Genomic DNA, 18,124 nt, shown 5'->3' with positions numbered 1-18,124 from the left:
TTCGCGAATTCAGACAACGCGGGAACCTCACAAACCAATCAGCAAACAGCAGGGACCGGTTACTTTCGACGCAAAAAAGGTTTGGTCAATGTTTTGCTTTGTTTCTTCATATATCGTGTTATTATCCAACTGTACGCGCGAGACGAGTACAAATATCACGATATTTGTACTCCGGAAATATCCGCGAAATTCGCCCGCACTGAAGAACAATTTGGTGTGTTGGATGATAAATCTCTTATAAGACGTTTTTTTGTGTAGTGTCGCTGAGTATTTTTACTCGTTGTTTGTATTTTGACGAGCCCTACGGCCCAACTCGTAAATATACTCAGTGACAGAAAGTCTAATAACAGATATTTACTGATGACGACTGGAACTAACATCAGTTCGAGGGAAAAATAATAGAAAAATTGTCTAAAAAGAAAAAAAAAAAGGCCTGTGACATAGGCCCTGGCAAAGTATGGGAGATGTACTCTCGGGTAATGGTCTCCGGTTGTCACTCGACTAAGGCGCTATGACGGTTCTGTAAGCTTGTGTTCCGGTATTTGTCGTTCAATTTGGTTTCAACTCACAAGCAACAATAACCTGTCACTGGTGCATTTTGCGAAGGAAAATCATGGGGAGGCTTGAGAATGAAAGACCTAAGACTAAAGTTAGGGACCAGAAACGTTTTATTAGTACTCTAACACGCCCCGTTTATCCCACTTTGAGCTATGTCAAGCAAATTTAACCTGTAAAAACTTTAGTCTAATTTAATAGGCCGCCGTTGCTTGTACTTCATTCACGCAAAACACCACAATGAAATATCAACTACTCGCGTAGATAACGCGCGTGATGCGTGTAACTTCCCGGCAGTCCTTGTAAGGTGAGGTCGTCCACGTTAATTTGGCGGGCGAGCCGCACGCGTGAGAAAATAAGTTTGGCATTTGCTACAAATTAGCGTTTATTTTCTCCGTTAGCCGTCTTTTGGTACTCTTACTTAAATAGAGTAACTTAAATCATCTTGTTTGTCTTTTAGTTGACAAGTTGTTTCACAGTCAAAGACAAAGTCTCAATATGAATGTAGACAGATGAAGGCTGAAGGGCAAGTATATGTATGGGTAAGCTTTTGATTGCGTCTAAGCTTTAGTTTTACTACATAAACTTATTTCTTCGTACTGTTAAGTTTGTAGGGGTGTTGTGTACGACTTGATACTAATATACCGTATTTTCTCGATTAAACGTCGGGCCCCCTAAGTAGATAAAAGTCGGGCAGACAGCGTTTATTTGAACTTGGTATTACGCTACGCTGATTGTTGTCAAGAACGAAGGTCTTGAAAGATCAAGTTAAATAGTTTGGTGCCAGGGGCCAGGTGGTGCATTTGCAAATTTACCAGAACTCTTCTTGAAGCTGATGAACAATATCCTTTTGCAGATATCACCAAGCCTGGTGCATCAGAAGAACAAATACTGTAATTATTATGTATACATGTATCCCAGACAGTGTACTTAGAAAGCTGTTGGTTTCAAAGGAACCTAGTCACACTTCAAAATGTTTTGTGTTTTTATAAACTGCCCGTGTTAAACAGTACATTCGTATTTTATCGGATATATTTATACATATAAATAGTACATGTTTGGCTATCAAACCCGTGGTACATGTTTGGCTATCAAAACCAACGAAAGAAACTCAAAAGACAGGAGCACCCAACAATTTGTTTTCCTAGAAATTCTGCTCGGAAGGCCTAAAACTCCCCGGGAATTTTGTTACAGTGCGACTATTATTACCAGGGTTACTTAAGCTGACATGAGCGGGTGTTAGCCTTCGCCAGAGCGAAAAGAGGAATTGTGGGTTGTGTGTTAATATCCGCTCGTAGTTTCTGCGACTTTCATGGGCATCTTATGCAAATTAAGGACGCATTCAGCGGGAGCTCTTTCGGTAAATTCATCTATTCTAAGCGTTCTAAGGTAGTACAAAACCTTATGTATATAAAGGCTCACATTTTGAAGAAAAGCTGTTGTTGAGGGTTACTGATTGTCAACGCCAGTGTTTACCTAAATGTAAAATACACACAGCTCTCATTTCGTGGAAACTATTTGCGCATCTACGCGGGCTGATAACTCAGCGATGGCTCGTTTAAGACGAGGAGGGTCTGTGAAGAAATATATAAACAGCTCCCTTTCCATAAGCTTCAGGCTGTCAGAGCGAAGGACCTGGAGACCAAAAAACTCAAAATTACGTCACGGGAATTTAACTTACGACACTAACAACTCTCCGCCATTTCGGTGAAGTGCTTTTTCACATTGTAACTATATCATTGCCATACCTTTTTCTTGGCCTCACATTCTTTTATAATATCTTTTATGGACTTCTCTAAGGTGACCAGAAGTTCATCAAACTGACTTAGACCATCTGCTATACGCTGAAGAGGAAGCAAAGGGAGTTCACGTCTTTAAAAGCTACAAGAACAATGTATTAACATAAGAAAATGACCGAGCTTTCTTTTACGAATAGGATCATGCATGTCGTTGTGGGATATGTAAGGTGACTAATCAAACACCTACGTAAAAAAACACGGCTAAGAAACGGATTAAGATTTCCTGGCCGCGTTTTTATAGCCGGAGGATCATTACCTGTGGGTTCAAATGAGGAAGACCACCTGTCGTAGCAGATTCTCCATAAACTGTCTTCATACACTGTTGAAGGTTACTCTCCCTATATTTGTGTTACAACATTTAACAGTTAACGATGGACGCTAAACATGTTTAGATATATATCTTATTATCCAAGCGCGAGGGCCGTACTGGGAGAATATCGGCCTGAGGTCTTGACAGTACGGACCGAGCGCAGCTCGGTCCGTACAAAAAAGACCGAGGGCCGATATTCTTCCAGTACGGTCCCGAGCAAGCTTGGTTAATAAGAGATTTATTATACGACTGAAGTTCAAAGGGATACAAGTGCGCTATCATTCGGGACCATTCGGGACAGTACCCGGTCCAATACTTAGAGAATATTGGACCGGCAATAAAGCATTTTGATTGGTCGATTTTAGTTATTGGCCCTCTGACTGCCCGAGTCGTGTAATAATTCCCGTTACTGTTCAGTGATAATGTCAGACATTCGAGTGTATTGCTGTTGTTGAGCCTCACACATGTAAGTAAGTAGCTGCGTGTTCACACCAGTAGATCTTGCTGTACATGTGTGGGGTGCTGTTCATTGCACGCAAACAGTAAACTTCAAAACAAGTCAATAATAATAATTCAAACTTGTCGTTTGTATTCCCCTCAATTAACCAGTCTCATTTTACCTTATTTGTCATAATTTCAACCTCTAGAAGAACACACAGAATCCGATAATTTGAGTCTCAAAAATGTTACAAATGTCACGTCGTAGTAGTAACTGACCAGCGGAACGGATTCCATTGAACCCTCCTTCACTATGTAATGATAACACCAAGTTCAGAAAGCTTAGGAAATAAGAAATATTTCCCCGATTTCCTCATTCTACCCACTTTTCTCATCCCCTCCCTTCAATTCTTGGAGACATAAATTTCAATTGCAGTGAAGGACCAACATCACTTATTTCTAGGGGATCAGTTATCGCTAACAGAGTATAAAGGGGGAACTAGAGAGAATTGACAGCTAATGAGTGGGGGGGGGGGGGGGGAAGAGGATCATATGGATATTACAGAGCCTTATGGGGATAAGGTAAATTTTGTCCTGACATGACCAAAATCTGTCTTCCTATCTCTCCCCCCCGGGCAATAAATAATGACTGGTCCCAAAGTTACTCTGACGTTAAAATAGATATGTTTAATAAAAAGAAAACCACAACAACAAATGACGAGAACTTACAGTTGTTTCCAGGCTTCCTCCTGTCTGCTGCCTGAGGAGGCCAGGGACGTAGTGAGTGACTCCATCTGTCCTGCTAACCGCTGACTCCATTGCACAAGCTGACTATAAGCCAGAAAAATCTCCTTCTTGCTGTCCTCTTCCACCTCGGGTGAGCTTTCAAGAATACGATACAACCCTTCCATAAAATGATCTCGGCTGTCAATTGTCCCACGGGATGGGTGGGGAGGGTGAAGGGCATGCTCATCCATAATTGCCTTTGGCAATTGTCAAGGAAATGACCTGAACATAAAGTGTTCCTTCTCAAGCAAGAATACACAGTACAAAAAGGTATCAGTGAAACGGGCGAAACTAAAGGTATCGAAACTGTCAAGAGGCATCTAAGCTTCTAAAAGGTCAAGTGCACTCACTACCCCATAGTAAACGTTTGAAGTATCGTTTCCCAAAAGAATAATGTAAAAAGCTGTGTGACATCATTTGATTCACAATGAATAAAGGCTGATAGTTTCTAAAGAAACTGTTTGGGGCTGCGTCAGTGGGGGTAACGAAATAATTTGAATATATCAACAAAGTTGAAATGGTAAATTGGCCGCCGTTACGATTATAAAAGCTGACGTTTCGAGCGTTAGCCCTTCGTCGGAGCGAATGATTCGCTACGATGAAGGACTAACGCTCGAAACGTCAGCTTTTATAATCGTAACGGCGGCCAATTTACCATTTCAGCTTTGTTGATATATTCAAATCATTTGATTCACAATGAAACAACTTCTCGTGTCACAGTACTCATATTAGCATGAATTATAACATCCATTGCACTGGCATCGCTACGGTCTGCCATGCAGCACCGCACGATACGACCATCTCTGGTTCAAAACTTCCCCGCTAATCTACTCAATATGATATAATTTGGATATATCAACAAAGTTGAAGTGGTAAATTGGCCACCGTAACGATTACAAAAGCTGACGTTTCGAACGTTAGCCCTTCGTCGGAGCGAAGGGCTAACGCTCGAAACGTCAGCTTTTTTAATCGTTACGGTGGCCATTTTACCACTTCAACTTTGTTGATATATCCAAATTATTTCGTTACTCCCACTGACGCAGCCCCAAACAGTTTCTTTCGAAACTATCAGCCTTTATTCAATATGATAACTGCGCTAAAGTGATTACAATGGACTTTGTAAGGGTGCATGCATGCGATAGCCTCTCCAGATTTTTAGCCATGATCGAAGCGCAACTTAGAAATTCTTCCAGCAAGCAAAGAAGTATGTAATTTTGTGAAATTTTGCAATTGTTCTTGATATAACTGGTAACCGTATCCACAGGATACAAATCGAGCATCAATTCCTTTGACTGCATCACCAAGTGTACTCTCCAAGGTGCTGAACAAACGATGAACGTCACGGTTCTTGCGTCCTTCAACCTCAAGTGCCATTGAGAGAAACTCGTGCCGAGAACGCTGAAGTAAAAGCTGGGTGATGACCTGAAAAACCAAAAAAATAAGGTTAGAAAAAGTAAATCGCAATTTAGTCAAAATCTCGGATCCAGAGGCAAGAAAATTCTTCTAGTGTCTAGAAACTCGGAACTGTGACCTCAAGTCTCTCTGAGGTTCAGTGGTTAGGGTGTAATCTATGCATGACTTACATAGAAAGTCATACAGTACCGCGCAAAAACAATAAAAAATATATTTTGCGCATTTCCCTCATTCGAAAACTAGCAAAAAATCGGGAGAAAAGTCACTTCGACTGAATAAAAGCGCTTCTCGACTGAGTTTCGTAAAACCGTACCCAAAGTAATCACAACGGCCAATCAGAAGAAAGGAAATACCTTAAAGAGCCAATGAGAAGTCAGCGCGGGAAAACACGAGCGACCAAGTTTTGGTTGGTTTTTTAGCTTTGCATCTGATTGGTAGAGGAAGTGGCGCAGGTTTTCTGGACCAATCACAGAGCGAATAAAGCAAAACCAATTGAAATCTGGGATAACTTTCGACCCTCAATTGTATCTGTCGACGCGTCACTGCTCCAACAACAAAGAGAATGCGCGGAATATCACAACACTTCGAGCGAAATATTGGAAGATTCAAATCGAGCTTTCGGAATACATTTCGAAATAAGGGACACGTCAACTGTGAAGTTATAAATAGTTATCATCCAGACTGTTTGATACTTGAATAAAGGGGATAAGTTTCTGAAGAAACTGTGGTGCTGCGTCGGTGGGGGTAACAAGGTAATTTGGTAATATCAACCAAGTTGAAATTGTAAATTGGCCACCGTAACGAGTTAAAAAGCTGAGCGTTAGCCCTTCGTCTGAGCGAAGGACGAAGGGCTAACGCTCGAAACGTCAGCTTTTTAACTCTTTACGGTGGCCAGTTAACAATTTCAACTTAGTTGATATTACCAAATTGCTTGATGCTTGGTTGTCTCCTTAACGTTTCTGTGGGCCAACATACTTACCTGATTACTAAAGATGTTATCTGTCATGTCACGAGCGTTAGACAAAGAAAAAAAGTGAGTTCCAATGAACAATCAGACCCCAGACCTTCGGAACCGTATTCCGATGCTACAGAGAACCTTTTGGTGTATGAAGCATAACAAGTTGTCTCGAGGTGCCTACATGGTGAAACAAACAATTAAACTTCATATGGAAGTGTATTCACCAAGATGAGAACAACCACAACCACGACCTCTATCCGACATCAAGTCACCATGGTGCAGACTATTTCTTGGTTAATATGTGACACGCATCCTGTACACTGCTATAATCAGAATGTCGAAAGTCTCATGCGAGCAAACAGAATAAGATGGTAGATTTTGAGCTAGGTAGAGAAACAAGGGAAAAAAAAAAAACCTACCTGATCTTGTTTGGAAGTAAAGTAATCTTGTCTTGCTATCTTCAACTCATAGTCCCCTTTCAAGATACTTGTTGCCTGAAGCTCTCCTAGCTCTTGCACCAATCCAGGAAGGGCCTTCTCAGTGAGCTCTCCAATCTCCATCTTGACTTGAGAAAGAGCTTTTTGTGCTTCAGTAAGTTTGGCACTAGTAACAAAAAGATGCTGATTTTGGAAAGTGGGTAAAAGCGTAGTTTTTAGAGTATCAATCAAAAATTTGTTGGCTGGTCAACAGTATGGGTGGATGGTTTGTCAGCCGAGAGGTCAGTCAGTTAAAATTTCAGTCAAACAGTCAATTGGACAGACAACTAGTCAGTCAGTCCAGCCGTTAGTCAGTGATTAAGTCAAAGAGCCAGTTCTCAGTTAGTCAGTCAGTCTGTCTGTCAGTCTGTAAGTCAGTCAATCAGTCAGTCAATCAGTCAGTCAGTCGATCAGTCAGTCAGTCTGTCTGTCAGTCTGTCTGTCAGTCAGTCAATCAGTCAGTCTGTCAGTCAGTCTGTCAGTCAGTCAGTCATTCAGTCTGTCAGTCAGTCAGTCAGTCAGTGAGTCAGTGAGTCTGTCAGTCAGTCAGTCAGTCAGTCAGTCATTTACGTAGTATGTCATTCTGTCATCTAAACAATCCACCTTTAAGTCAAATCATTTATCAGCCTGTCTGCCCTCCGGCTAAAACAGTGATCAAGTCAGGTTGATTAGTAACGTGTAGACAAAATGCAACAGCCAGTCACAGCATATCCTTAACCTAACCCTCTCGCACACTACTGTAAGTTTATAAAATGAATAAAAACAATAACAAAGAGATATTGGTGTAAAGTTGTATAAATGTGTCTGACCTTAACATATCACTGCTTGGTGTGTTTGTCTCCCATGATGAGTTTCTTAGCTTCTCCTCAGCTGCTTTAACTGCTGCAGTAACTCCCGTTGCTGTAGCCATGTTATGAATTCTTCTACTTTCACTTGAAGCATAACTAGGACCATAAATGAAACATACAAATGATCCACGTCACTTGAAATAAACAGGTTTTGTTGTTAATAATGCAAGTACATGTACAGTACATGAAAAAAGCATATGCTTCCGATTGGGTGAAAATGAGTGCTTTTTTTTCATGTAACACCGAGCAAATTACAAGTAGCATGTGCGTTCTCAAAATTTAGTCTGTCTTAAGGTTACCGTGCACCTTCAGGGGTGTCTCGCGTGCAAGCAATGTAGCGCATCCGGTTTAAACTGTAGATATCTAAACCCCTATATCAAATCAAAGCTTATAGGACTGGCTATCAGACTATACCAAAAATTTTGAAAAAAATAAATTGTCGAATTTTTCACGACTTCTAAATGCGAGCGCCCAAATCACCTTTTGAACGTTACACGTTAAAGCGAATTTTGTTTTTCGCTCATTTGATGTGTTCCTCCGTTTCTGGGGCCAAAGCACTAAAAAACAGAGTCTGCGATTTGTCATATTCAATTTCAGTGAAAAGTTACAGAACATTTTTGACATATTACTTAAAAAAATGTAGTGATCGTACAAAAATCGTTGTTGAAAAAAAAGTATTTAGAAATAAAAAATTCGGAGACAACTTTTTGTTGTTTATATGTAAAACTAGCTACTGTCAAAATTTGAGAGCAATCGAAAAAATTCCCTTTGACTTGTAGCTCTTAAAAGGTGATTCAGGCGCTTGCATTTAGAAGTCATGAAAAATTTGACAGTTAATTTTTTCCAAAAATAATTTTTGGTGCAGTCTGATAGCCAGTCCCATAAGCTTTAATTTGATATAGGGGTTTAGATATCTAATGTTTAAACTGGACGCGCTACATTGCTTGCACGCGAGACACCCCTGAAGGTGCACGGTAACCTTAATTTTCTATGATGCATTTTTCATGTAAATTATTAATAAGTGATAACACATGATTACTTATGTGATTTGGTGTAAGACTACAAATTGCACTCACCCAACAGGCTTGTGCAAATTTGTTGTCTTTGAAAAATTAAAATTACCTTAGAAAAAAAATTACCTGCAACATATACATGATGAAATCATTTTTCTTTAGATGCTGGGCAAAGTTTGCATGAGCATGTTACAACAACTAAAAATAATAGTCAGAGACTTAAACCCTCTAACCCCTAAAAGTGACTAGCATCTAATTTCTTCTTACAATATCACCCCTAAATCACGCATTAAGGTCAGGAGAATAAAGGAAATGATCAACAACTTAAGAAGCTCTTGACTGTTAAACAAATTCCCCCAGTCAGCACCTTAAGAAATGTACAGAGAACAGCATGGAGAATATGCATACTGTTGTTCAGATGTTAAGGGGTTCAAGACAGATTTACTCATTTTTAGCCAGTCATTAATATGCTAAATAAAAACTTACACAGACTGCAGTCTTGCAAGCTCTTCACAGTCATTGAGGTTAACTTCATTATTCTCACCTGAAAGAAAATTAATAGAAATGATCTTTTAGGAAATGATAAAAAAAAAAAAAAAATCAGAAATAAAATATTATTAAAGAGGGGGAAATCTGGACAAAGGTAAGGATGAAAGGAAGAGGTGAACAGAAGGGAAGAGGAGAAAAAGTGAGGAGGCAGACTTGCATAATAATAATTATAATAATAATAATAATAATAATTTTATTATTTCTATAGTGCAAAATTTCTTAGATATATGATCTAATGTGCTTTACAAGTTGAAAAGAAAACTGACTGTGAAAATATTATTTACAATTTAATGATATTATTATTACATTTGATACATGTATTGACCGAATCGAAATATGGCGTCCAATTTGAATTGCCATTGTTCTGGACTTACCAGCCTCTCACACATGTGATAATCCTTTTGTGTTTCCACGTCAAGACGAGGCTAGTAAGTCTAAAACAATGGTATTTCAAGTTGGACGCCATATTTCGATTCGGTCAATAGCGCTTAAATAATATAACACTTTATACAGCAGATAAAATTGAAAGATGTGGCTAACTAACAATGTAATATAATAATAAAATGTCCGATAGTTAAAAACTGTAAAATATCTAAAAATATGCTTCCCTAAAAAGATGTGTCTTTGATTGTTTCTTGAATAAAGTAATACTGCCAACATTCCCAAGACTGGGTGGCAATGCATTCCATAAGACTGGAGCAGCAACCGCAAAGGCTCTGTCTCCAGTCGTCTTGGCTGATTTGATTTTGGGCCTTGCAAGAATGTGGTTACCAATAGACCTAAGGTTATAGCTAGACTGTTTAGGAGATAAAAGACTAGTGAGATATGTAGGTGCAAGACCATGTACGGCTTTAATTATTTCAAAAACTCGTGCTTCGTGTTTCATCAGGGTTTCCAAACACGACAAAACTGATGAAAGCACGAGGCCTATGGCCTCGTGCTTTCATCAGTTTTATTATTTATGTTTTCAAGAAAACTGATGAGAGCACGAGGCCATAGGCCACGTGCTTTTATTGTTTTCGAGTGTTTGAAAACCCCGATGAAACCCAAAGCACGAGTTTTTGAAATTGCTTCTCAATCGTGCATCATTAGCCAAGAACAATGAAAAAATTCTGAATGATTTTGGCATCAGTGGGGTTTGACATTTTTATCAAGCTCTAGGGTTTGATACTTCATCAAAGTATAGTGGAAAAGCCTCTGTCTAGTGTTTCACCGGGGTTTCTAAACGCACACATGGCACATGTGGCTAAATTGGTGTATCGTGATTGGTCTGTAACTTGATGAATTATTAATGACTTTGAGAAAGGTAAATAACTTTAAAAATTATTCTAAATTTTACAGGCAGCCAATGGAGGTCTACCATGACAAGTGTGATATGTGCACAGCACAATGTAAGAAATTAGGTTGTACATCACAACTCATGATACAATAATATTCTTCTACACAAATTTATGTACATGTCAGTTGGATACTGTAGTGTTCGGTCCTAACCTCTCACTAGCAGGGTTGAAGGATCACTTATTTCCAGTAGTTCATATCTTGATTTCTCTTGTCCTCCTGCCATCTCAGCAATTCCCTACAAAAAAAAGAAAATGCAGGGTGTTCAACCCTGTCAAAGCAAATATCTGAAGGTTGACTTACTTTACCTTCAAACTAAAGACAAGCTATATTACATCTAGTTTATCATACCATAGACCACTTTCATAAATAGCTACCAGATTAATATTCTTTTGTTTAATTTTAAATTAGCCTTTCTGGCCTCGTTCTCCAGTACAAAATTCAAAAGAATACATTATCTCAAGCGAGGCCAGAAAGACTAATTTAAATTCAAACAAAAGAATATTAATCCAGCAGCCATTTATGAAAGTGGTCAATGCACATGATTATTTAATATGTAATGTTTAGAAGAGCTGGCTAAAGACAGAATTCCTCCTTACAACATCAATACATTAAAAAAATGACAAGTGATGAGAATAAAGGAAAATAATAACAATCAAGGGATTATTAGTTGATCCAAAACCAAATTCTCTGAATTACTTTTACATATAAAATCATAAGAACTGTGTAGCAGAGAGTGAGGAGAGTTACTTCTGAGATCTTGATGGTGTACAATGTAAATCAGGGTTCGTACACTTCTGACCTGTTAAAATTCCATAACTTTCCATGACTTTTTCCATGACCTTTTGAAAGATTCCATGACCTGTTTGCAAACATTCTCACAACGCGTGCTTCTGTTTATTTATAATGAAATTAAATCTGATTTTTGGATTCGTCAGTTAACTTTTCAACTTTGGGTCTTGTTGCCTTTCACTCGTAGAGAGCATATTGATTTTCCATGACCCACACCTAAATTTCATGACTTTCCAGGCCTGGAAAATGAAATGTTGAAATTCCATGACTTTCCAGGTTTTCCATGACCTGTACGAACCCTGTACATGTATGTCTCAATTTTTGTTAGTTACCAATACTTTTGTATTGTTATTTTACCTCAAAGAACTGTTTCTTGGTATAAGCAGTTAATTCTCCAGTAAATCTCTCCTCAGATGTGTAGTAACTGTCATAGGGCAGCTGTGACAAAAATGACTCACAATCATTTCCACCTAGAATAAGGGGAAAGTTTCACTTTAATGTGTGTGACCATTTACAATATACATGTAAGATTTAAAAAATGACTAGTTTGTTAAACTCTAAATGACTAGTTTATTAAACTCTCTGGCAGTAAAGGACCTGAATTATCGAGGTGTATTTTAATGACAATAACAATTGAATCATTTATAATATTCAAATGTAAAAAAGTCCTCCGTTCTCGTTGTCCTACATATCTGAATGTTTCAGAAGAGATAACACTTTAATTTGTGTTTTCTGCCTTAAGTTGTAATTAGGTACTTGCAGGAGTGGGCTGGGAGCAGATGGTGCAGTGGGTGGCTGGGGAAGATCCTTTTTGCCATGTATTTAAAATATTAAAAGAAAAAAGTTCCACGATGCAGATGATTTATGGATAATCCATTATGTTTCCAAGTTATCTGTTAACACTTTGAACCCTTAGAGTAATTTCTCCTTACAATATTAGCCTCAAAATTACAAGAAGCTCTTGATTGTTAAACAAATTCTTCTTGTCAGCACCTTAAGAAATGTATAGAGAACAGTATGGAGAATATGCAAAGTGATGTTCGGGTATAAATGGTTAATAATCAGTAGCAACAGGCTAGCAATGGTGTTGCCATAGATAGACATGGAATACATTTGACTCGAAAATTTATTCCTAGTTTTAGATGAGAGGTTCTCCTTAAAGTGACTGTTAAATACAGGTGAAGACAATACAAACAGGTGCTTGGGACTCAGTTGAGAGAGACCATGACTGCTTTCTAGAGATGATTGCTTAATAGAGTAAATTACAGTCCCAGAGAAATTTCAGGACTTTGACAACTGGCTACTCAATGCAGGGTGATTCCTTATATTGTGCTGGCTATTACAGGCTTGACTGCATGTACATTGTATCTTTGTTTGTCTGCATGTATAATGGCTCACCTTCTTGTCCTCCGTACAATGCCACCATCTGTGAAACAGATTCTTCTAACTGCTTTAAGGTGGAGTTCATCTGAATATTATAAAGTAATAATGGCGAAAATGAATAGCATTCATGAGATTAATGAATTCTTACATACTAACTTCAGCATCTAAAGTTTCCTTTTTTAAACAGTCCCTTCTTGTAGAGTTTACGGGACGGGATGTAGAACATTGGAGCACCGAATCTGAAGGTTTGAGATTCCTCATGGGGACAAGACCAAAAAACTCTTCCTCAATGATTTCAAAGCTTTCAATCTTTTACCTGTGTATTGTCAGTTTGACTGGACTCAAGACTGCTCTTGTAATTTTGTTTATGTTCCTGAACAACACCACTGAGTTTTGAAAGCTTGTGAGTCAAACCTGTATGATGAAGACTGAGAAGGTACAATGTAACAGAAGTAAGCAAGCAAACAAGCAAGCAAGCAAGCAAGCAAGCAAGCAAGCAAGCAAGCAAGCAAGCAAGCAAGCAAGTAAGTAAGTAAGTACATGTATAATTATTTTATCCACGTTGAACACTAAAGAGCTTACAACAAAGCTCGTAAGAACATGCACATGCTAAATACTCCCACCCATCCCACCCTAGGGGAGGATATCCATCACACAGTAATCTTGTGCATGGCAAATTAATGTCTCCTACCCCTAACCCTGCAGGAGACGGGACCTCCATTTATCCGTCCCTATCCAAGAAGATTAGAATATCTAACCATTAATTTCTTGATGGTATAGAAAGGTGGCATATTCCTCTCAATTATTTTAAGACCTTGAGTGTTGGTATGGCCAGGGCTCGAACCCTCGACCTCCCGCACAACAGTCCAGCGCTATATCCATTGAGCTAACTGGGAGGCATTAACTTGACAGTAATGAACTTGTCTGGAATGAATGTTGACTGTTTTACATGGATGGGGGCCACATATGTAACGTAATAGGCCACTTTCATAAATGGCTGCCAGATTAGTATTCTTTTGTTTAAATCTAAATTAGCCCTTCTAGCCTCATTCTCCTGAACAAAATTCAAAAGAATACATTATCTCAAGCAAGGCCAGAAGGGCTAATTTAAATTTAAACAAAAGAATAATTATTAATCCGGCAGCCATTTATGAAAGTGGTCTATGTTAGTTTAATTTAAAAACTGCTTATCAATTATATAAAATTAAAATGTTGAAATAAAGAAGACAAAATCGAAAAGGACACATGTCTAAAATGCCCAGAATTGGCCTAATGGAAAGAAACAAGTTGGCTGCATTGATGTAGTGTGTGAAGAATTTTAGAATCTCCAAACATTTCTGCACTGATTTCAGCATTACTGTGAAGAACACTGTAGTCTGGAATACACTGTAATTCTAAGTTAGAAAAACTCAGAGGAAGATCCTCTTTTGAAGCTTTTTATGTTGTTTGGGTAAGAATACACATTATGATTAAAAAGATTGAAAAGCTGAAATAAAGAAGACAAAATCAAGAAGGAACCACATGCAAAAAGCGTACAACTGGCCTTATTGGAGGAAACAAGTCGACCAAAATTAATGGTGCAGTGTGTGAAGAAAATAAAAAGTTCCAAACATTAAATGTTTGCACTGATAGCTTTCCCATTTCAGTATTACTGTGAATAACACTGTAGTCTAGAATAAATAATTATACAACAAACTCCAAGGAAGGTCCTCTTTCAAAGCTTTATCTATGGTTTGGGTGAAAACAACTCACCTAAACAAAAACAATGACAAGCGAAGTTTTTAATTCATTTGAACATTAGATAATTTTTTTGCTGATTACTTTTGACTTGTACAATGAACTGTGCTTGAAAGGAGAGGGAACTTTTGCACTGTGATCTTGGAATAGGGAAAAAACAGTTTACTTTTATCAATTGTTACAGTACTTAAAAATAAATATTTCTCAACATAAATGTAATAGCACTTTACCTTAATTTATTCCTTTGGGAAACTATCTTTTGCAGTCTTTGTTTCATCAATTGTACCTCTTTCCCTAGCAAGTCAACCTCAATTCTGCCAGTACAAAATGTAAAATGCCACAATTCTAGGTTTAAAATTAAAAATACAGTGTACTCTTTTATCAGAGTAATTGATTATGACAATATTATTAGAAAAAAAGGTATTAATACAAAAATAAAACCAGCAGGCTCTAAGGGGTAAATATGAAATAGTGATAACATTTATTATATAGCTGGTAGCACTTGTGGGCAATATGAAGCCAAGATAGTTTTGCCCACTTTGATCTCACCCATCAAAAAAGAAATTGTATAGAAAGGACTTACAAAATATCATTTGTAATTTTGAAAGTCTGCCAGTGCTGGAGTCACAAAAAGTGGCAAAGGTCAGTCAATACAAACAATTTTTGTGAGTTTATTATGCTACAAATCCTGGAAAATAAAAAAAATTGAAAGGCAGTGTCTGGTTTTGTTTAACAGAAAACAATACGAGAGAAGTTACATGAGTTGTAGTGTCTTTTTCCTAAGCGAGAACAGAATTTGCATTTGTGGAAGTTTTTAAAAACCTTTTATTTTTTCACTAAACAAATGTCAATCAGGATTCTTATTGTTCTTTGATCATTTACCTAATTATACATGTATAAAATAAATCCTTTTTTGACCAAGTTTGTTTGGTCAAGATGGCTGGATTTTAGCCTCATACTGTTTTTGTGTTTTCATGGACTTTGATTTCGTCTTGGTCCTTAAAAATGCAAAAAAAAGAACAGCCAATATTCAACCATCTTGACTTCACATTTGTTCAATAACACATAATTTTTATGCCATAAAAGCCATATATTAAGTAACTGTCTTTAGTGCTTCTCAACATAACATCAAAAGAAAATCAAGCATGCTTATCATATGATTTAATCAAAACAAATTACGGTGTCACAGAAAAAATACAAGAGTGCTGACAAATGGATTGCAGATGTACACTTTACCTCAAGGTTTCACCAGACAATTCTTCTTCCTCATGCAGCAACATTGATAAAGTTTTGTCAACTTCATCACTCTGAAGAAGAATAATTTGGGTAAACTTCTATTAATACAAACTACCTGTGTATGTACTTCTCTAATCCTTTTTTAAATCACATTTATAACTATGGTAATAACTGCATTCCTTTCATCTGTACTGATTTCTTTGACAGTTTAGCAATTCTAGCTTACTGACAGCTATACGTACTTTTATATGTATGAATTGATATATTGCCGAGTCTATTAATGTAACTAACCTCAAGAATATGTGCACCAGATGACTGTAGTTCATCAAATCTGTAGAAAAATGAATGCAATTTAGTTACAATGCCACTTTACCATTTGACCCCTAAGAATGACAAGCCCTTAATGATTTTACTGCATAGCATTAACCTTGAATCACGCATAAAATACAAGCTATTGATTGTTAAACAAATTCTCTTTGAAAAGCATGGAGAATCGTATAGAGAATAATAATAATAATTGTCACTGCTAATCGCTGTCACAAAGTATAGCAACGATGCAGCTCAACAAGGTCGAACCGAAAGCTTACAATGGCGCCTCTGGCAGCCGCCATACGGTCCATGTGAGATCTTGGAGTACAGCTTACAGTCAGCTGGTATCAGCTGTATGTTGGTTTGTGGTGAGGGAGGAAAACTGGAGAACCTGGAGAAAACCCCTCGAGGCAGAGAAGAGAACCAACACACACTCCATCCACTTATGGCGTCAGGTCTGGGAATCAGACCCGGGCCACATTGCTGGGAGGCGAGTGCTCTCACCACTACGCCATCCCTGCTTCCCTGAATGCAAACTACTGTATGTTATGGTGAATGCACATGATGTTATGGTGCAAAGTATTAAACTGATTTTTCATCTGAAAACAGGTTACTATGGGGCTGTCTGTCTGTCTGTTCATTTATTTCAATTCGAGATGTACAATGAGCCAGCGACTCGTATTAAATACATTCAAATATTATTAATCCACCCATCCCACCCCAGGGGAGGACATCCATCAAACAGTAATCTCGTGCGTGGGAAATTAACGTTTCCTACCCCTAACCCTGCAGGAGACAGGACCTTCATTTATTTGTCCCTATCCAAGAAGACTACATTATCTAACAATTTCTTGATGTTATTGAAAGGTAGCATATTCTTCTCAATTATTTTAAGACCTTGAGTGTTGGTCCGGCCGGGGCTCGAACCCTCAACCTCCCGCACAACAGTCCAGCGCTCTATCCATTGAGTTAACTGGGCTTTTGAGAAAAAGGCTGATGAACAGTACATATGGCAGATTTCTTGTAGATATACCATAGGCTGCAGAGCAGGCCTAATTTGCCCTCACTGCAGTTAAACTGTGAAAGATCTTTTCAGCAACTACAGCTGTCTCTATCAACGTACACTATAACCTACAGTTACGTATGATGGACGATCCTCGCAGTAGATAGCGCTATTTGAGCAATAGCGAAATTCAGACCTGAAAAAAATCAGGCCTGTACGGGACTCGAACCACTGACCTCTGCGATACTAGTCGCAGAGGTCAGTGGTTCGAGTCCCGTACAGGCCTGATTTTTTTCAGGTCTGAATTTCGCTATTGCTCAAATAGCGCTATCTACTGCGAGGATCGTCCATCATACGTATCAAATACCGCAGTTCAAAATATATGATTTTCATATATTTATTCTATCTCAACCTACAGTTACCTACACAATTAGAGTTTATACAGCCAGAGATATTATTCTTCACCTCTCAAAGCTAACGAATGCATGCTTAGTTCGATCAATCTTAAGAATTAAGCTAGTCTTAACCAACGTACCAGCAGGTACGTTGGTTTTTTTCAGTAATATTTAAAGTTTTTAACTTAAATCTTTGTAATAATTATGATTACCATGACATAGGAATGTCATCTATACAAACACTTCAGCCGATACAAGTCGACAGTCTTGTGTGTACAATAATAACATCAGCGCACAGGTATAATAACTCTTTTAAAATATAAATTAGTAAACAGCGAAACAACTCTTCGACTGGTTACCTTAAATATGCGCATTGTTTAAGGAAGTCACATACATACATGTAAGCTTTAGTGAAAATGAAGGACTTTTTAAGTCTTTGTTCTCTTACCTCTTCAGATCTTCAAGGGATACAACATTTGACTCGTGGATATTTTCACAAAACCATTCCAGGAATGGAACAACTGACTCGCAATCGAATAGCCAATCAAAACTGTCTCCCTCAAACTGGTTAGCCTTCGGATAACCGATGCGAGATAACGCACTGAGTATCCTCGCCCCCTGATTCATTCTATCGTATGAATTGCTCGCATGGATCCTGAATTAAAATATTCTGTTCCTGCTCTCTTCAATGCATATGTCTAAAACAGATTAGATGCCGAAAAATAGTGACCAGACAAAACCAGGAAAAAAAAATTGGAGTTACTATGCGCCATTTTGGTTTACCCG

General features: G+C 38.1%; 1 protein-coding gene across 1 annotated transcript; it reads right to left on the bottom strand.

Annotated features, from left to right (window-relative positions):
• Window positions 1–1,789: 1,789 nt before the first annotated feature.
• LOC111337685 (HAUS augmin-like complex subunit 3) lies at window positions 1,790–18,119 on the bottom strand. Its single transcript, XM_088738590.1, has 16 exons — window positions 17,787–18,119; window positions 15,923–15,962; window positions 15,632–15,702; window positions 14,626–14,709; window positions 12,975–13,086; window positions 12,674–12,743; window positions 11,633–11,745; window positions 10,637–10,721; window positions 9,083–9,140; window positions 7,545–7,679; window positions 6,679–6,862; window positions 5,158–5,310; window positions 3,832–4,085; window positions 2,611–2,692; window positions 2,304–2,399; window positions 1,790–2,190 (listed from the first exon to the last, which is right to left on the bottom strand). Exons 1-16 carry the CDS (start codon window positions 17,963–17,965, stop codon window positions 2,056–2,058), a joined length of 1,851 nt encoding a protein of 616 aa, XP_088594716.1. The 5' UTR covers window positions 17,966–18,119; the 3' UTR covers window positions 1,790–2,055.
• Window positions 18,120–18,124: the final 5 nt, after the last annotated feature.

Source organism: Stylophora pistillata, chromosome 11, assembly GCF_964205215.1.
Source record: "Stylophora pistillata chromosome 11, jaStyPist1.2, whole genome shotgun sequence".
Lineage (NCBI taxonomy): Eukaryota > Metazoa > Cnidaria > Anthozoa > Scleractinia > Pocilloporidae > Stylophora > Stylophora pistillata.
This window is presented reverse-complemented; position numbering and strand designations above follow the sequence as displayed.